This window comes from Herpailurus yagouaroundi, unplaced genomic scaffold (genome assembly GCF_014898765.1).
Source record: "Herpailurus yagouaroundi ecotype Mexico unplaced genomic scaffold, PumYag 199, whole genome shotgun sequence".
In the NCBI taxonomy this organism is placed as follows: domain Eukaryota; kingdom Metazoa; phylum Chordata; class Mammalia; order Carnivora; family Felidae; genus Herpailurus; species Herpailurus yagouaroundi.
The window spans coordinates 6125891-6143817 of NW_024412430.1; the positions used below are offsets into that span (position 1 = coordinate 6125891).

The 17927-nt window shown below is 45.0% G+C and overlaps 1 protein-coding gene across 1 annotated transcript in view; it reads right to left on the minus strand.

Moving 5' to 3' along the window:
* OSTF1 (osteoclast stimulating factor 1) overlaps positions 1-17921 on the minus strand; it is a 57723-nt gene extending 39802 nt beyond the window's left edge. Inside the window, exon 1 of the mRNA XM_040449327.1 lies at positions 17611-17921. Coding sequence (XP_040305261.1) covers positions 17611-17644 — 34 coding nt within the window. The 5' untranslated portion in view covers positions 17645-17921. The remainder of the gene's footprint in view (positions 1-17610) is intronic.
* Between the last annotated feature and the right edge of the window lie 6 nt (positions 17922-17927).

The following is a 17927-nucleotide window of genomic DNA, read 5'->3' on the forward strand; positions in this document are numbered from 1 at the left end:
CTGCAAAAGGCAAGATGAATCCAAGGGCCGACCCATGACAGCAACAACAGTTATTGCATGACCCAGGAACTAAGAATGATTTTACTTTTTAAAAAAAATTTTTTTTAATGTTTATTTTTGAGAGAGAGAGAGAGAGAGAGAGAGCGAGCACAAATGGGGGAGGAGGCAGACAGAGGGAAACACAGAATCCAAAGCAGACACCAGACTCTGAACTGTCAGCACAGAGACCAATGCAGGGCTTGAACTCACGAACCACGAGATCATAACCTGAGCTGAAGTCGGACACTTAACTGACTGAACCACCCGGGTGCCCCATAAGGTTTTACATTTTTAATGGTTGGGGAGCAGGAGGATCGAAGGAATAATAATATTACAAGACACATGAAAATTATCTGAAATTTAAATTGCAGTGTCCGTAAGTAAAGTTTTATTGGAACAGAACCCATATATACGTTCTGTTCTATGGCTGCTTTCACGCTATGATGGCAGAGTTGAGCAGTTGCAACAGGAACCATCTGTGATCCACAAAGCCTAAAATATTTACTATGTGGATCTTTATGGAAGAAAGTCTGCCTACCCCTATGCTCTGGCCCCTATTCCTGTTAGTAACGAGTCAGAACACAGGAGCATTAGCCCCAGCAGGAAGGGCCCAAATCAGTCTCTCACAGACTCCACAAGCAGTGTGGGTTTCAGCCTCATCCTATGTGAAATGACTGGTTGTCTGTACATCCAAGATTGAGACAGAAGATTCTCTAACACTAAAATCTTTCATCCAAAACGGAATTCCCCATCTAAACCCATGTTTATGGGACACTTACCAAGAACCAAGTACCATGCAAAGTGCTGATTTGCCACAACCCATTTAATCTTCAAAATAACCCTGGGCAGGGGGCGCCTGGGTGGTTCAGTCAGTTGGGCATCCAACACGATTTCGGATTAGGTCACGATCTCATGGTTCATGAGTTCAAGCTCTGTGTTGGGCTTTGTGCTGACAGCGTGGAGCCTGCTTGGGATTTTCTCTCTGCCCCTCCCTCACTTGGGCCTTCTCTCTCTCGCTCGCTCGCTCGCTCGCTCTCGCTCTCTCAAATAAACAAACTTAAAAAAAAATGCGGGGGTGCACCTGGGTGGCTCAGTCAGTTAAGTAACTAACTTCGGTTCAGGTTATGACCTCGCTGTTCATGAGTTGGAGCCCTGCATGGGGCTTATTGCTGTCGGCGCAAAGCCTGCTTCGGATCCTCAGCCCCCTTCTCTCTGCCCCTCTCCTGCTTGCATTCTCTCAAAAATAAATAAACATTTAAAAAAAAAAAAAAAACTTTAAAAAAATCCTGGGAAATAAATACTTTATGTATGTAGCCTACTAATTGCTGGGGTAACTGAGGTTAGACAAGTAACTACTCCAAATCTACACAACTAGAAAGGGGCAGACATGGGGTTTAAACCCAGGGCTTCTGGCCTCAGGACTCTGGATGATGCCAGCAGGCTGGGATTAAGTGAGAATGAACAAGTCAATTTACGTAAAGGACTTAATGAAGTTCCTAAGGCATTTTATGCACCCACAAGTTTGGCCATTATCATTTATTACAAATTTTTAGCTGATGTGAGGGGTCATTCCTTGTGTCTTTATCATCATTGGCAAGGCCGTGAGGCCATTTACCCTAATCTTGCTCCCATACATAAGAGAATTTAACATTTATCACACCCCAGCAGAGAAATCTTCACATTTTGTTAAGCAAATAAAGTATAATACGTAATATTACATCTCTGAAGGGCTATTAAATAATTAAATGTAAGTTTTAAGTTGTCGTTTTTGAAACCTATAGCTACTGTCTTTAATCTATGTAAGGTGCCATGATAAAATGCGACAATCTGGGTAGTTTACACAGACGTTAATTTCTCACAGCTCTGGAGGCTGGGCAGTCTCGGATGAAGATACGAGCCAATCTGGTTTCTGGTGAGAACCCTCTTCCTCACATGCACATGGCTGCCTTCCCACCGTGTGTCCACACGGCCTTAGTATGCAGAAGTATATACAGAGAGATTCTCCCTTCTTAGAAAACCACTAATCCCACCATGTGGGCCCCATCCTCATGACTGACTCTAACCCTAAATGCTTCCCCAAGGCCCATCTCCAAATACCACCACACAGGGGGTATGAGTTCTGGGGGAACATAAACACTGAGCTCACAACAGCTATGAATATAGGATTATAAAAGAGACAGAAATGCATGAACATGTAAATGTACCCACGTGGGAATAGAGATTCAACAGTAAAAACAATAAAAAGGTTTATAGCGACCTTTAAAAATCAGCTTTTGGGGAATAGGCTTATACAAAAAGTGCTGGTTTGATGGTAATATTACCTACACAATCTATGCATGGAAGAAACAGTAGAAAAAAACAACATCAAAATGCTAACAGTTACTCTGGGTGGTGCCACTATGAGCCAGGTTTATTTTCTTCCTTTATTTTCTAAATTGTCCACAAAGAATGAGAATCCCACATACAATCAGGAAAACATGGTTTCTTCCAATGCCCTATTGAAGCACAATCATGTTATATGTACTCTGTCGGCAGAGGTGGTCTCTTTTTTTTATTAGTTTATTTATTTTTGAGAGAGGGAGAGAGAGTGGGGAGGGGCAGAAAGGGACAGAGACCATCCCAAGCAGGCTCCCTGCTGTCAGCACAGATCCCAACATGGGGGTCGGACTCACGAACCATGAGATCATGACCTCAGCTGAAATCAAGAGTCAGATGCTAACGGACTAAGCCACCCTGGTGCCCCAACAGAGTATTTTTTAATATTGAGTCCTGTTTGCCTCCTTGATCTCACCACACACACACACACACACACACACACACACACACACACACACACCACACACACTGAGTCAGTGAGGAGATAAGCAACCACGATGCCGAGGGTGACACGTAAGTCACACTGATGGTGGGAGACCTGTAGGTCAGTGCAGCCTGTACAAGAGGTGGCATGCACTTTGTCTCTGGAAAGATAAGAGGAGTTGCCAATGAAAGAGGAGCAGGGCAGACCCAGAATTCGGAGCCTGTATGCAGACAGAGGCCTGGAGGCCAGGCAGGGGGGAGGAGGAAAGTCATGGAAATCCGTGGGACTGAGCCCGGCAGGAGAGATACTTGCTGCCTGGAGACATAAGCACAGACTGGGCAGAGATGTCTCAAATGTCTCCAAGACCCACATTAAGAAATACGTTGCACAGCGGGACTCAGGAAACACACACACACACACTCACCCCTAAAACACAGCTTCCAAAAAAAAAAAAAAAAACAACTTATCCTTACTTTGACTGATTCTCTCTGGTATCTTCTATTCTTGCTCTATTCTCTTTCGCACACTACACAGGCTTTGTGACCTACCACTGGGTCACCACTCAGTCTGAAAATACACCAGGCCGGAGCCTTTAACATATGAATGTGTGTAACCAGTGTCCAGGGGCCAAATGGAAATTCATTCAGATTTAGATATCTGGTAATCTTGGCAATAATGAAGCGCTCTGAGATTATAAAATATTAAAAATGGCCTCAGAAATGATTTTTATTTCAAGAAAAAAATTTTTTTTCATTTTGAGCAAATAATAAGTGGACAAGCTTAAAATTCAGACTTCATGGATGCCCAATTCATTGGAAAACTACAATTGTACTCAGGAGATAAGAAGTTGCCAGAACAACAAAAAAGGCCTTGGTCTTAGCCCTCTATAAAGACCCATATATAAAGGGGCGCCCGGGTGGCTCAGTTGGTTGAGAGTCCAACTTCGGCTCAGGTCATGATCTCACGGTTTCTGGGTTCGAGCCGCATGTCAGGCTCACTGCTGTCAGCCTGTCAGCATGGAACCTGCTTCAGATTCTCTGCCTCCCTCTCTCTGCCCCTCCCCACTTGTGCTTTTCCCAAAAATATTATTTTTTTTTTATTTTTTTTTTCAACGTTTATTTATTTTTGGGACAGAGAGAGACAGAGCATGAATGGGGGAGGGGCAGAGAGAGAGGGAGACACAGAATTGGAAACAGGCTCCAGGCTCTGAGCCATCAGCCCAGAGCCCGACGCGGGGCTCAAACTCACGGACCGCGAGATCGTGACCTGGCTGAAGTCGGACGCTTAACCGACTGCGCCACCCAGGCGCCCCATCCCCAAAAATATTATTAAAAAAAAAAGACTCGGGGCGCCTTGGTGGCTCAGTTGGTTGAGAGTCCAACTTTGGCTCAGGTCATGATCTCACGGTTTGTGGGTTCAAGCCCCGCCCCATGTCAGGCTCTGTGCTGACAGCTCAGAGCCTGAAGCCTGCTTGGGATTCTGTGTCTCCTTCTCTCTCTGCCCCTCCCCCGGTCCTGTTCTCTGTCCCTCTCTCTGTCTCAAAAATAAACATTAAAAAAAAATCCATGCTAGCAAGACAACATGATGATAAAAATGTCTCCTTTACTTAAAAGGCCCCTTTAAAACCTAATATAAAGACAAAGATACACACTGTATCTAAGAACAAAAAAAGAAAATTTCTAGAGACATAGACCGAACTTAAGCAAGGTGTTCACTTGAAGCTTACCTGATGGCCACACAGGAGCCAGATCTGTAGCTGAGGGCATTTTACTACTTCTAACACCAGAACTCTCATATAACAATACAAACTCTGGATGAATGGGAAACATTATCAAACACAGCAGGAGAAACTAATGAGAGGGCAATGACTGGGAATACCCCTGAAACTGAGCTCCTCTCCATTCAGAAAACAAAAGGACTCAAATTTTCTTCTGCAGCACAGACACGAGACTCTGCCAAAGCCCATATTCAAAATTACAACAGAACCCAAGACAGGAGAGTGGGTTCAGAGAGGCCATCTGTAGGAAATCAACAAGATGTCTAAGACACTCATTTCTTCCAAGATCATCTACTTACTAATACAACAACCTTTAAGCTGGAAATTACTCCCTAGTTGCATCCTCTGTCAAGACAGACAACGGTGCTCCTTCACAAGGTTTACTACCTTTTCCTGAGGGTCTGGTTCCTATCCTGAAAGTGGTAAGCCTCGAGGGGCCTGGTGGCCCTAACACCTTCTGGCCATTCCAGGGCCACACCTTGGCAGCTCACTGAAGGTTCAGCCCAGGCAGGGAGGATGCCCCAGGCGATCAGTTCCTTCTCCCAACTTGCCTAGTCCCTTAAGTCTAGACGGTTTACGAAAAGGAGGGTTGAGACAGAGGTCTGGAGGCCTGGAAAGACCCCAGGAATCCAAGTGGCTCCCAGAAAAGGGAGAATGTTAACCCAAAGAAATGCTCAGGTATTTTCCCACACCAGATCAGATGCTCATAGGAGGAAGGAGAATGGGGTTGGATTTCCCCTAGAGAGTGGTAAGGCCAGACAAGTGAAAAGCTGTGGTTTTCTGGGGCTGTAATTAAAATAGGGTAATTACAGGATCGTTCTGATGAAAATCTCCCTTCTACTCAAGGCCTGGGCAGGAGCTATGACAGCACACTCCTAAGGGTCTTGTACTTACATTCGGCGGCTAAAACCTCAGCCACTCCAAGGCCCAGGGTACCTTTCACACCCATTCCTGAGGCTGCAAAGTGCTCATGGATTTGTGTGTGTGTGTGTGTGTGTGTGTGTGTGTGTGTGTTGTTAACTCCTTTTCATTCATGGATGCCCAGACGATCATTTATCATTTTATGAACACGGGTCATCGGCTGAGGGAAGGCAGGGGATGGAGACATTGGAATTTGCCCTAAAATGTCTAGGAATACAGCCCCTCCTAAATCCCTGAGCCTGAAGAAACACTTGCTGTTTACAATGTGGATGGGATGACAGTGAAAACAACCCCAGTTCACAGGGACAGAAGAGGGAAAGTTCTGTGCTCTCTTGGATGGTGGCTTCCCACCGACATGCAGTGGGTTGTGTAAATTGCAGGCTTTCATAATAATTACTAGGAGTTCGCTCTCCTTCAGTACCCACTGTCCAGCTACAGAAGTAACCTGCCTTCTCTCATCATCTGGTCTAACAAACTCCAGTTTCTTTACCTATGGTCTTAAGACATTTAGTAGAGACTTAATACTCAACTTCTAACTACGAACAATTTTTTTTAGTTCTAAAATTAGAGCAATAACATTTATTCTGATCAGAATACAATGTACAATGTACAATGTTATGTTCTTAAATTTATCATTATATCCCTAGGAGTATATAAATATTATTTTCTTTAAAAACAAACAAACAAGGGGTGCCTGGGTGGCTCAGTTGGTTGGGCGACCGACTTTGGCTCAGGTCGTGATCTCGCCATCCGTGAGTTCGAGCCCCACGTCGGGCTCTGTGCTGACAGCTCAGAGCCTGGAGCCTACTTCAGATTCTGTGTCTCCCCCTCTCTCTATCCCTCCCCTGTTCACGCTCTGTGTCTCTCTGTCTCTCAATAATAAACGTTAAAAAAAAATTAAAACAAACAAACAAACAAGGTGGCTTCTGGGGTTTTTTAAATATTTTTTTATGTTTTTATTTTATTTTTGAGAGAGAGTGCGAGACAGAGTGAGAGAGAGAGAGGGAGGCACAGATCCAAAGCAGGCTCCAAGCTCTGAGCTGTCAGCACAGAGCCTGACGTGGGGCTTGAACTCACGAGCCATGAGATCATGACCTGAGCTGAAGCTGGACGCTTAACCAACTGAGCCACCCAGGCACCCCAGCTTCTGGTTTCTGTGTGAGCCCTACATAACTTACAAAGTGACAGGTGGACTGAGAACCACTCTCTTGGTGGAACAAGTGTCTCTCTTCTGAAGAGAAGCACTGAAAACCCTCCTTCCTGGAATGAAATTTGAGAACTGCTACAAAGCAAGGTCTGAACTTGAATTCACGGCTTAAAATTGTCACCTCCAAAACAGACAGGAAAAAACAAGATGGGAGAACAATATTTTGCACAGAGACTTAATTTCAAAAAACTAGCAGTATATTCTTAAATCTCAAATCTACAGAGTTGATGTCACTGAGTTATAATTGACTTTATACATTTTTCAAACATAAAAGTCCCAAGAGCCATTCAGGAATGACAATTTTTTTTTTTTTTTGCCACTGGAATGTCATTGGACACATTTCTGCAGGGCCACCCTGATGCTGTATGCCTGTAGGCAACTGAGGGAAAAAAAAAAAAAAAACAGTAACAAAAACAAACTCCACTGTCCTATGTAGCTAGAGTCTAAGTGAAATCAGATCAGGTCTAATTAAGAATATATTATGTCTCCACCCAAACCCTCTTCCCATCCTTTCCCCTCTCTCTGTCATGGAAATCTGGACTTAGGAAAAAGTCCTTCAAGTATTTAATGCTTCCATCTGTGGGCAATCGTCTGGCCCTGAGCACTGGAAGCAGCAACGCAGTGGGTAGAGGACCACTGAAAATGTCCCATGGCTCCAGAAGAAGCACAGAATGAAATGATGTAGAAACCTGCGGGATTATTTGAAAAGTTAGTCTCAGGCAATGAACACTTAGAAGCAAACGAAGAAACCTAGGACCAGAATGGGTGTGGTCTCACTCATCAAGGCGACCCAGCAAGTCAATAAAAGAATGGGGGCTAGGGGCGCCTGGGTGGCGCAGTCGGTTGAGCGTCCGACTTCAGCCAGATCACGATCTCGCGGTCCGTGGGTTCGAGCCCCGCGTCGGGCTCTGGGCTGATGGCTCGGAGCCTGGAGCCTGTTTCCGATTCTGTGTTTCCCTCTCTCTCTGCCCCTCCCCCATTCATGCTCTGTCTCTCTCTGTCCCAAAAATAAATAAAAAACGTTGAAAAAAAATTTTTTTAAAAAAAGAATGGGGGCCAGAACTGTATTTCCAAACTAATGTCCATTTTCCATTACTATATTCTTTTTTTTAATGTTTATTTATTTATTTGGCGGGGGGGGGGGGTACATAACCGGGGGAGGGGCAGAGAGACAGAGACAGAGAATCCCAAGCAGGCTCCACGCTGTCAGCACAGAGCCTGATGCAGGGCTCAGTCCCACGAACCAGGAGATCACGACCAGAACAGAAACCACGAGTGGGACACTTAACCAACTGAGCCACCCAGGCACCCATTACTGTATTCTGCCTCCGCCTCCTCCAAATCACAGCTTGGTCTTATATCACCCTATGAGCCTGTCTTCATGCCTGAAGTCCTACCATTAGAGTGGCTCATTTAAAAAGGTAATTCTTTTCGGGAATCTTGTGTTTAGCTTATCTTATTCTTTAATGTAAATACCTTTGGGAAGGCGATGTTGATAAATCAGTGATTTGTTTAACACTGCAGATCAATTTGTTCATCAGATGTGAATCAGTGACTTTGTTCCCAGAACCCTGGGGAATTAAAGAGTAGAAGGAACCAAGTTCCAGGTGACTTCAGAGGAAAACTTCAGTCTTCAGCGAGATACTCTTGGAAGGCTCTCTGGACATGTGGCCCTGACTCCTTGAGGTACAATAATGAGAGCTTAACCAACAGCTAGTTGGCTGTGACATTCAGGTCTGCCAAAGGTTAGTTCTGGAAAATGAAGGCAGACCAAGGGGAAATCCATTCAAGAGTAGACACGGACCCACTCTAATCTTAGGGTCATAGTACGTCGGAAAGACACAGGTGTGTTAGCCAGAGGTCCACGTGATATGGAGCAGGTATCCTAAGCAGGGAAAAAGCAGGCCAATGACAAGGACCCAGGGCAAACTAGGAAGCAGATTTCCTGTGCCAGTAAACAAAAAAGTGCTAGACCAGATGTCAAGACACCAAGAGACCTGGTACCAACCAAAAATCAGACAGTGGGCCGGAGCCCACTGTGGAGAACAGAGCTCCTTACCAAGCCAGCGTCAAGTCCTAGGCACCCTTTAGAGCCCCAATACTTAGGTACAGAATTGGCCCTCGAGAGTAGGAAGGTGTTAAGCAAGTACTAGAAGTAAGCCTGTCGATGTGACAGGCTCCCTGAAAGAGGAAGTGGACAGTCACCCCTAAGCAGTGACTCCTACTTCACGGTTCAGCAGTTCATAGGCCCAGGTTCTGGTCGGCAGCTGCTTGCGTGACTCATATTTAGAACCTGAGTGCAGAGGAATAAAAGGGAATGACTTATTCCTTAACAGAAGAATAAGGCTGAGAACAATGTCAAGTTTGACACAGTATTAAGAAAATGAACTTTGGGGGCACCTAGATGGCTCAGTCAGTTAAGCATCCTACTCTTGATTTTGGCTCAGGTCACGATCTCACAGTTGGCGAGTTCGAGCCCTGCGATGGGCTCCATGCTGATGGTGAAGAGCCTGCTCGGGATTCTCTCTCCCTCTCCCTCTCCCTCTGCCCCTCTCCTCCTCTCTCTCTCTTTCTCTCTCTCTCTCTCTCAAAACAAACTTTATTTTTAATTTTTTTTTTAACATTTATTTATTTTTGAGACAGAGAGAGACAGAGCATGAACGGGGGAGGGGCAGACAGAGGGAGACACAGAATCTGAAACAGGCTCCAGGCTCTGAGCGGTCAGCACAGAGCCTGACGCGGGGCTCAAACTCATGGACCACGAGATCATGACCTAAGCCGAAGTTGGCGGCTCAACCGACTGAGCCACCCAGGTGCCCCTCAAAACAAACTTTAAAAAACAAAAATAAAGAAAATGAACTTTGGAGGGACAGGTTTCTGTTGCAATGAGTGTTTCACAGCCAGTTTCCTGCCTAAAAAACCAGCAAGAATACCTTCTGTTTAGGTCCTCCCAGGGCCACAGTCGACAAGCTTGTGCTGACTCATCAAAACAACAGGCCCAAAAAGCAGCTGCAAAATCCTGCAAACCTGGGTAAGCAACATTTTAGACACACAAGAGTCTGGTTTTGTCAAGCAAGGGAATCTAAGATACTCTGTGGTCTGAGATGCCCGCCAGATGTGACAAAAGGCCAGGGGCTTCGCCCGGGCTGGCCGCCCCCACCCACGCTCGGGGAGCTAGGACTCGGAGGCGGGTCCCCCCAAAACATGGGTCGGATTAGGAGGTTTCTGGAAGACCCAGCCACTCCAGAATACTCGCCAGGTGGAAGTCATTTCTTTGTCTCATGCAAGTGAGTCGATTCAAATGTCTCCTGTTAGCTGAGGGAATCCCTTAATAGAATCCATGACTTTATCAGAACCAAGCAAAATCCCCGGGTCAAAGGATGGCACAGAGACTTCAAGGCTGCCTTCAGAGCCTTGTAAGGGGGCCTGAGACAGACCCTCCAGCAGGAGAATAAACTGAGTTGGGTCTGTAGAGTCTTCCTTAACTTGAATTCAAATTGCCTCAGGCTCCCTGGAAATCCAGCGCCCCAGACTAGGAAAGGACCACGTTCAGTGCATTCTTTGGTCCCAAGAATATTAAACCAAAGTAGTCTATCAAGTTCTAAGGGATGCTAATGAGTTTTTAAATCCCATGTGAATCAAATCCACAAATACAAAACTCTCCCCCAAGTCCTACGCCAAGAGTAGGGTGAGGAATTTGCCTTGTGATTTTCTAAAAATTCTACAGATGCCCAAGCATAAAGTGGGAAGTGACTAGCAAGAATTCATTAAGAGGAAGTGGCCACCACAGTCCCACCAGCGACTTAAGTGACTTTAAGCTGTGACCCTCTTTAACATTTGGCTGCACCCCAAACGCCCACAGCCATTGTTAACATCCTGACAAACAGACAAGCAGATACGCGCGCACAGGGCTGACACGCGGACAGTCTCACTTTCTGCAGGGAGCAGTACTGTTTTCCACAATCTGTTACTCCAGGCCGACGGCTTTCTCTTTAATTCGGAACAAATTTCTCCAGTTCACAGCTCCATGTGTCCAGACCAAGTCCCCTGGCTTCTCTGAGAGAGGGGAGCTCAGCTTCAAGCAGCCAGGCAAACCGAGATTGGAGGACATACCAAGTTATCTCATTGTGCCCGAGTCAATGACATTTCCGGCTTTTTCTGCCTGGCAAACTCTTACTCAGCATTCAAGACTCTGCTTAAATTTCCCCCCTTAGGTGACACACCCCAAGCGTCCTCAAAATTCTCTGCTTTGGACTTCCCAGCCCTTTGATTCCTGTCTCCTATCCTGTGCACTGAAATTTTTCTGTTTAAGGCATGAGCACACATTTTTGGTAGGAAGGTAAACTGGTAAAACCTTTTTGGAGAGCATTTCGGAAATGTCTATGAAAATGACGATGCACATACGCTCTGATTCAACAATCAGACCCCCAGGACTTTCTCTTGCAGATCAACTCACACCAAGTAAGCAGCCAGGCTGTTGTAACTATGTAAATGTGGAAACAATCTAAAAGTGCATTCTAATCTACTGTGCAACCATCTAACGTGGGTCTGGGTAGATACAGTGGAATATCACGTGATCGTTCAAAAGAACCAGGGAGCTCTCTCTATACTGTTATCTTTAAGTTTTTCCCCAAACTCCTTCAATATTTTTGATCGTCTTTTTTTCCCCAGCTTTACTGAAGTATGACTGACAAACTGATACAAAATCTTGATGTGACGGCTCACATTAGCCCACTGAAAGACGTTTCTCTGTCCCTCTCCCTCTCTCCTTCTCTCTCTAGGTCTCTCGTGTGTTTTGTCTTCCCCTGAGCATTAAACAACGGAGTACAACTTTGGCAATGGTTTTCACCGGACATGAAGTATGAGGTGAAGGGCGTCAGAATATGCCACTCCAAAGGAGGCCACTTTGGTATAAGAAGTATTTTGAGCTGAAGGCAATTGAGAAAAAATAGACACAGCCTCTCTGCCTCTGAAGCCTCTCTTCCTTCTCCCCATCTGCCTAAAAGCAGGGCATAAATTTCCTTCATGAAGGAGTTCTCCCCCCATACAAGAAAGAAAACTTTTATTATCAGAGGTGGAGATGACGGGTAGTTGTGTCTACACAAAAAAACCTTACTAAAATAATCCTTATCTTCGATTACTTCCCTATATATTTACCTTTCCATAATTTACTGCCCCTAGAAACCAAAACCCCTCTTTCCTTTGTCTAGTCATTTCTCCACGATGTATCATGCTTCCAAAATGGCACATAAGCTTTCAAATCAACCCCTTCTTTGGATTGTCACCTCTTTTGTGTATAGCCCCTGTGCAGGTAAAACTGAAAACATCAAATAAACTTGTATGCCTTTTCTTCCTGTTAATCCGATTTTGTATTAGCTTAATTTGCAGGACACAGAACATAAGAAGGTAGAGGGAAGATTTTTTTCCTCCCCTACACAGGTGTGTCAGAAAAGCTCACTGCACTGGTGACACCGGAGTCAAGCTGTGTGAATGCTGGAACACAAGACGGAGAGGGCGCCACTGTTTCCAGAAATAGTACCAATGGATACTGCCTCCAGCCTTTGCTGCTTTATAGTGTAGCTAGAAGATGTTCCCAACCACAGCCCACTCCACCTTCTTCCGGACAAGGACTTTATGATGTATCTAGACTTTTTATGTATTTGCCATGAATAAAAAGTTTAGCTGCTGCAAAGTTACAAGGAAATAAAAGGTTATTCTACTCTCAAAAAGTATCTCAGAGTCTAATACAGAAGCATTGAAAGAGGGGAGTTATACAACACAAATGCAAATAACACAACTGCCTAAGTCCATAGAGGTGGCTGCCTGAAACAAAAGCCCGTCCTTGGGGCGCCTGGGTGGCTCAGTGGGTTAAGTGTCCGACTTCAGCTCAGGTCATGATCTCGCGGTCCGTGAGTTCGAGCCCCGCGTCGGGTTCTGTGCTGACAGCTCAGAGCCTGGGGCCTGCTTTGGACTCTGTGTCCCCCCTCTCTCTCTGCCCCTCCCCTACACACGCTTTGCTTTGCTCTGTCTCTCAAAAATAAATAAATGTGAAAACAAATTAAAAAACAAAAACAAAAAAGCCAATCTAATAGATCCTCATAGATTTCTCTGTCCAAAAGACATAGCTTGGACTTAAGGCCAGTGTGCCATTCTCAGGTCAAACCAAAACACCACTTCCTAGATCTGAGACCTTTAAGTGGCTCAGTTGACTTCATTAAGTCCTACTTCACCCATAAAATGGGGATATTAGGACCCACCTCATAGGGAAGTTAGAATAATTAAATGAGATAGAACACATAAAATGCTTTGCATAGTACCGGATACTTAGGGCCAAATAAATGTTAGCTGTTATTATCATCATCATAATCATCCTTCTGGAAGTTTCAGAATGTTTTCCAAACTTTATTCTGCCACCAGGCATAAATGCAGCATCAAGTTTATGAAGGAAACTATCCAAGTGCACATTTCTAGCCAAACCCATCTCACCGTTGATGAATTTATTTATTCAGAGGGGAAAAAAAATACACAAAAGTTCCGATCATTTTAGATGAAGACCTTTTTCCTCTCAACAGTGTTACATAAGCAGCATATGTGTGACATCTTTGAAATTTATGTTTTTATTGTAAATACAAAAGAACCCCAAATACTGACATTTCCTTTTTCAAAGTCCCACGAATGTATTTTCATAAGACACATAAAATATTTACGCTGTTTTATTTCCACCACCAAGATCAATAAGCCATTTAAAAGAACTGGTCAAGGTCAGACATCAGGCTTCCAACTACAGTGGAGGGTTATCAAACCGGCTTAGAAAGAGACGATTCTAGTTCAAATCTCATTCAATATCCTTTGGCCCATCTTTACAGAATAAAGTCTCAGAATAAAGTCTTTTTTTAAAAAAGGTCTTTGTGAGAATACAAGCTGTCCTCTACACTCTGAGAAGCCAGGTGGCTTCACCCTAATTGATCAGCAAGGCTTGGGAGGGCGGCTGAAAAGAACAAAAAGTGCTGTATTTATAAAACTGAGAGGCTACATTGGTCCCAAAGAAGGAGGGGGGTCCCATAGAGAATAAGCTAAAGACTGTTAAGTCATGACTAAAAACCATATTAGACAGTGGCCCATCTGATAATTAGAGGGGAGAGTTTCAACGACAGACCTTGAGTGGCCAAAAGTGACCCTATAAAAAGAAATCAGTAAGAAAGGAAAAGTCAAAATGTGACAATTGATTTTTCTTTTTTTTAATGTTTATTTATTTTTGAGAGAGAGAGAGAGAGACAGAGGGATAGAGTGCAAGTGGGGGAGGGGCAGAGAGCAAGGGAGACACAGAGTCTGAAGCAGGTTCCAGGCTCTGAGCTGTCGGCACAGAGCCCAATGTGGGGCTGGAACTCACAAACCGTGAGATCATGACCTGAGCCTAAGACGGACACTTAATCGACTGAGCCACCCAGGCGCCCTGACAACTGATTTTCAAGCAGACTGTAAATGATAATTTACTGACTGTAGGAAATGAGCCAATCAACAGCAAACCACTTAAAATTGAAACTGAGACACCCTTCTGAGGATAACTGTGTTTTCTTTTTTGAATAAAATAGATTTGGAGAATCCTGAGAACAGTGATTATCACTAGATAGGCAGGGATGGTATTTCTATGTTTATATATTGTTTTTCTATATGTATTTCCTAAATTTTCTACAATAAAAAATATATACTTTGAGGCTTGGAGAAAAAAAGAGGTAGAAAAAACGTATTACTTTTATTTTTAATACCAAGATTTTTCTTAACAAAATGGGTAAGATCAGCCATCCAATTACAGATATAGGTTAATCTAAGATATTGTCTAAGATACATAAATTTGCCCCATCAGGCTCAACACCTCCATGGGCGAGACTTTATTTTATCGTTCCTTGGAACCCCAATATCTAGCACGAGGCCTAAAAGATTAGCTGCATATATTAAGAAATGTTTAGCAAATGAATTTTGGATGTGGCTGCAAACCCACACTCTGGTGTAACCCGAGGAAGGTACAAAAGAAAATGGTCCCCTTATGGGACATATGCCAATCATCCCAATAGGTATATTACTGACATTATAGCCTAATGTCTCTTGCTACTAAAATCTTCCATGAAGGCCTATGTGCTCCCTCACCTAGCTTCCCTCCTTTTGGCACTGCGTGTGGACTTGAACCATGCTGTTTTGCTGGGGTCTTGTTCTGCAGGAAGCTACAGGGACTACTACCATGATAGAGACCATCTTATAGAGATGTCCGGTTCACTCCAACACTTTGAAAGAACCCATGGGAAGTTTATCTCAGATCTCAGGGTCATTAAAGTAACTCTCCTCAGAGCAAGTAATACATTTTAATTTTATGATGAGTAGGAATATTGTAATTGATCTTTTATCTTTATGCCGGAAGCTGAGAGCCAAATCTATGGCCATCTTTTAGAAACCCGGGAGGACCTTGGGACATGCATGTCTGTAAGCTAACCTTTCCTCTGGTTTCCTCTTATTCTTCTTCCCTCCTCCTACATGGCCCTTTCTTGCCTTCTTAACATCTGGGATGAGGCAGGGTATAAACAAATCAAGAAGCCAAAAATTAAATGCACCCCCCCACCCCTAATTTCAAGCTGCTCCAGACATTTTTCACCCATGCATCTTGCCTGCAGGACAAGAGTGTAGAGCTCAACACCACTCTCCTCACTGCTGTTGGCCAGGGGGTGACCTTTATATGCCATCTGTGATCCGAAAATCTGACTGAGGACCAGAGGCACTTTCCTTTCCACTCCCACCCACCAGCTCTAACATACACAAGACCATGCATGTGAATGGTGCACGGTGATGTTAAGGCAGAACAGCATTATGAGTAAGAAACGCAGATTCTGAAACCAGAGGGACCTCAGTGCTAATCCTGCCTGCTCCGCTCTACCGGCTACTGACCTTGGGCAAGTTACTTAACCTCTCTGTGCCTTGCCTTAATTTCCTCGCCTGTGCAATGGGAACAATAATGGCACTGACCCAACAGGGTTGTTGTGAGAAGTAAATGAGTTAATACATGTAAAGTGATTAGATCAGTGCCTGGCACTCAGTACGTGCGTGCCACTACTCTAATGGGACAGTTTTGTTTTCCATTAAGCCAGGCCATGCGATGTCTCAACTCTGATTGAAAGTAGAATGTCTCACTGTAAATGAGTAAACTCACAAACTGATTTCTGTGGTCACCTTGACTTCGGATCTCATTTAAAAATCAGTGTGGAGTCAAAGCTCTTTCAAACATTTGCTTTCTGATTTGCTGAAGAGAAGGAGAATGCAGCAATGTCCAACAACAAAACAGTTTGTGGGAGTGTATCCCCAACGGTAACAGTGCGATCCTTCCATCAGACCTGAGTATGCCCGACTACTCATGCACACCCTTGCACATCGCAGTCAATGCTTCTCCAGCTGCAGCACAGACATCACTTGAAGGTCTAGAGAAATGAAAAAGCTCATGGACTTCTCAGGACATTCTTTAAAATAAAGTACTTTGGCGATCAAAGAAGAACAACAAGGCTTTGTTGGATACTTGAGGTCCTGATTTACATCTCATTTTAGAAAGCTGCTACCTCCTACACGTGCTCTTAAAATGCAAACTCCTCATCAGATTCCACTTATGAAGAAACACAGAACCCAGCACTAGCCCCGCCCCATCTTTGCTCACAGCAAAGCCAAAGTCCCAGCAACTTCCTTCACACCCTGCCCACCAAAAAATTTAAGTCCTCGGTGAATGACTGTCACAGATATGAGTTTGTACATAATCTTCAAATAAAATGACTTGAAACTGACACAGTATGATGGCAAAGAAAGAAAACTAGATAATCATGAAAGGTGTAGTACTTGCAACCAAGGTTACTTCTAAATTTCATGTGAAAGGACACATTTCAGCTCCTGCTATATTGAAGTTACAGGAGACTGGAAGAAACAACCCGAGAGTGTATCAGGGCCATTTATCTTCCATTTCCTACGTTTCCCGTAATTACTCACCAAATGAATGCACGAGTTTGTTACAGTACTGAATTGAAATACGTCAGCCCCTTTCACATTCTCCTTTCTCCATATCACAGAAAATATTCTAAGAATAGAATCAAAAATGAACAGGGACTGTAGGCCAAGAACACTGCTTGGAGGAATTTAGTAATCTCACCCTCTCCAGCTTAAACCCCGCAAATTCATTGGGGGAGAGGAGGCAGAGGACTTGCACGGCACGATAAAGTGACACTCCCGAATTGCAACAGCCGAGATTACTCTGCCGCAGCCTAGATTCTCCTCGCCACGAGCTAGAGTACAGAGTTTTCTAAATGCTTTCCCCAAGATCCCGAGGTCAGTTTCAAAAGCGGCTCCTCTCAAAAGTCCCAAAGGACACTCGCTCACCCACCCCACTCTGCAAGCAGAGCACTTCCCGTTCGCTCTGGCCGGTCAAGAACTCTAATTTGACAGTGACACACACTGAAAAAAAAGAGGAAGTGGCTAAAAGACCATTGCAAGGCATAGATACATATATGTATTTCTTTAAGAGGGGCAAGATCCCTGTCTTCCAGTGAAGCTTCAATGGGAAGTAGCCATCACACCCACTAGAAAGTTGCAGCGAATGATAATGTCGCAAAATCGAGGGCGACTCCTCTCTAAAAGAAAAAAAAAAATTTTAATCCTGGAAATCCTCTTGCTGTCCAAAATGCTTCCCTCCCCTCTGCGAACGCAACAAAGCGACCCATCCCGGTGGGTCGGCTCCCGAGAGCGAGGCTCCAGGCCGGGTACGTGCGTGGTCTGCCCTGCCAAGTGGCAGAGGAAGCGCAGGGCACCAAGGCGGCCAGGGGACGCCGCGAGCAGCTCCCTTACCTGGTTTGACCGGTTTGGGTGGCGGCTTCGACATCGCGCTTCCTGGAGCGGCGGAGCCTCGAGACCAAGCACGAAAAGCCAACCGAACGCCCCGCCAGCCGGCACTCCGGGGGCCCCAAAGTTTCTTTTTGTCTGCTGTGCAGCGGTGCGCCTTCAGGGACCTGCGCCCACCCTTGGCCGTCGGACTAGCGAACGCAGTCAGAGCCGCTCGGCGCCGTGCCCCGCCCCGCCCCGCGGCCGCCCGAGCCTCCCGAGCGCGCGGCCGGGCGACGAGGAAGTGGCCGCCGTCTGGCCTCCGAGCGCTAATTGGCTCCCGG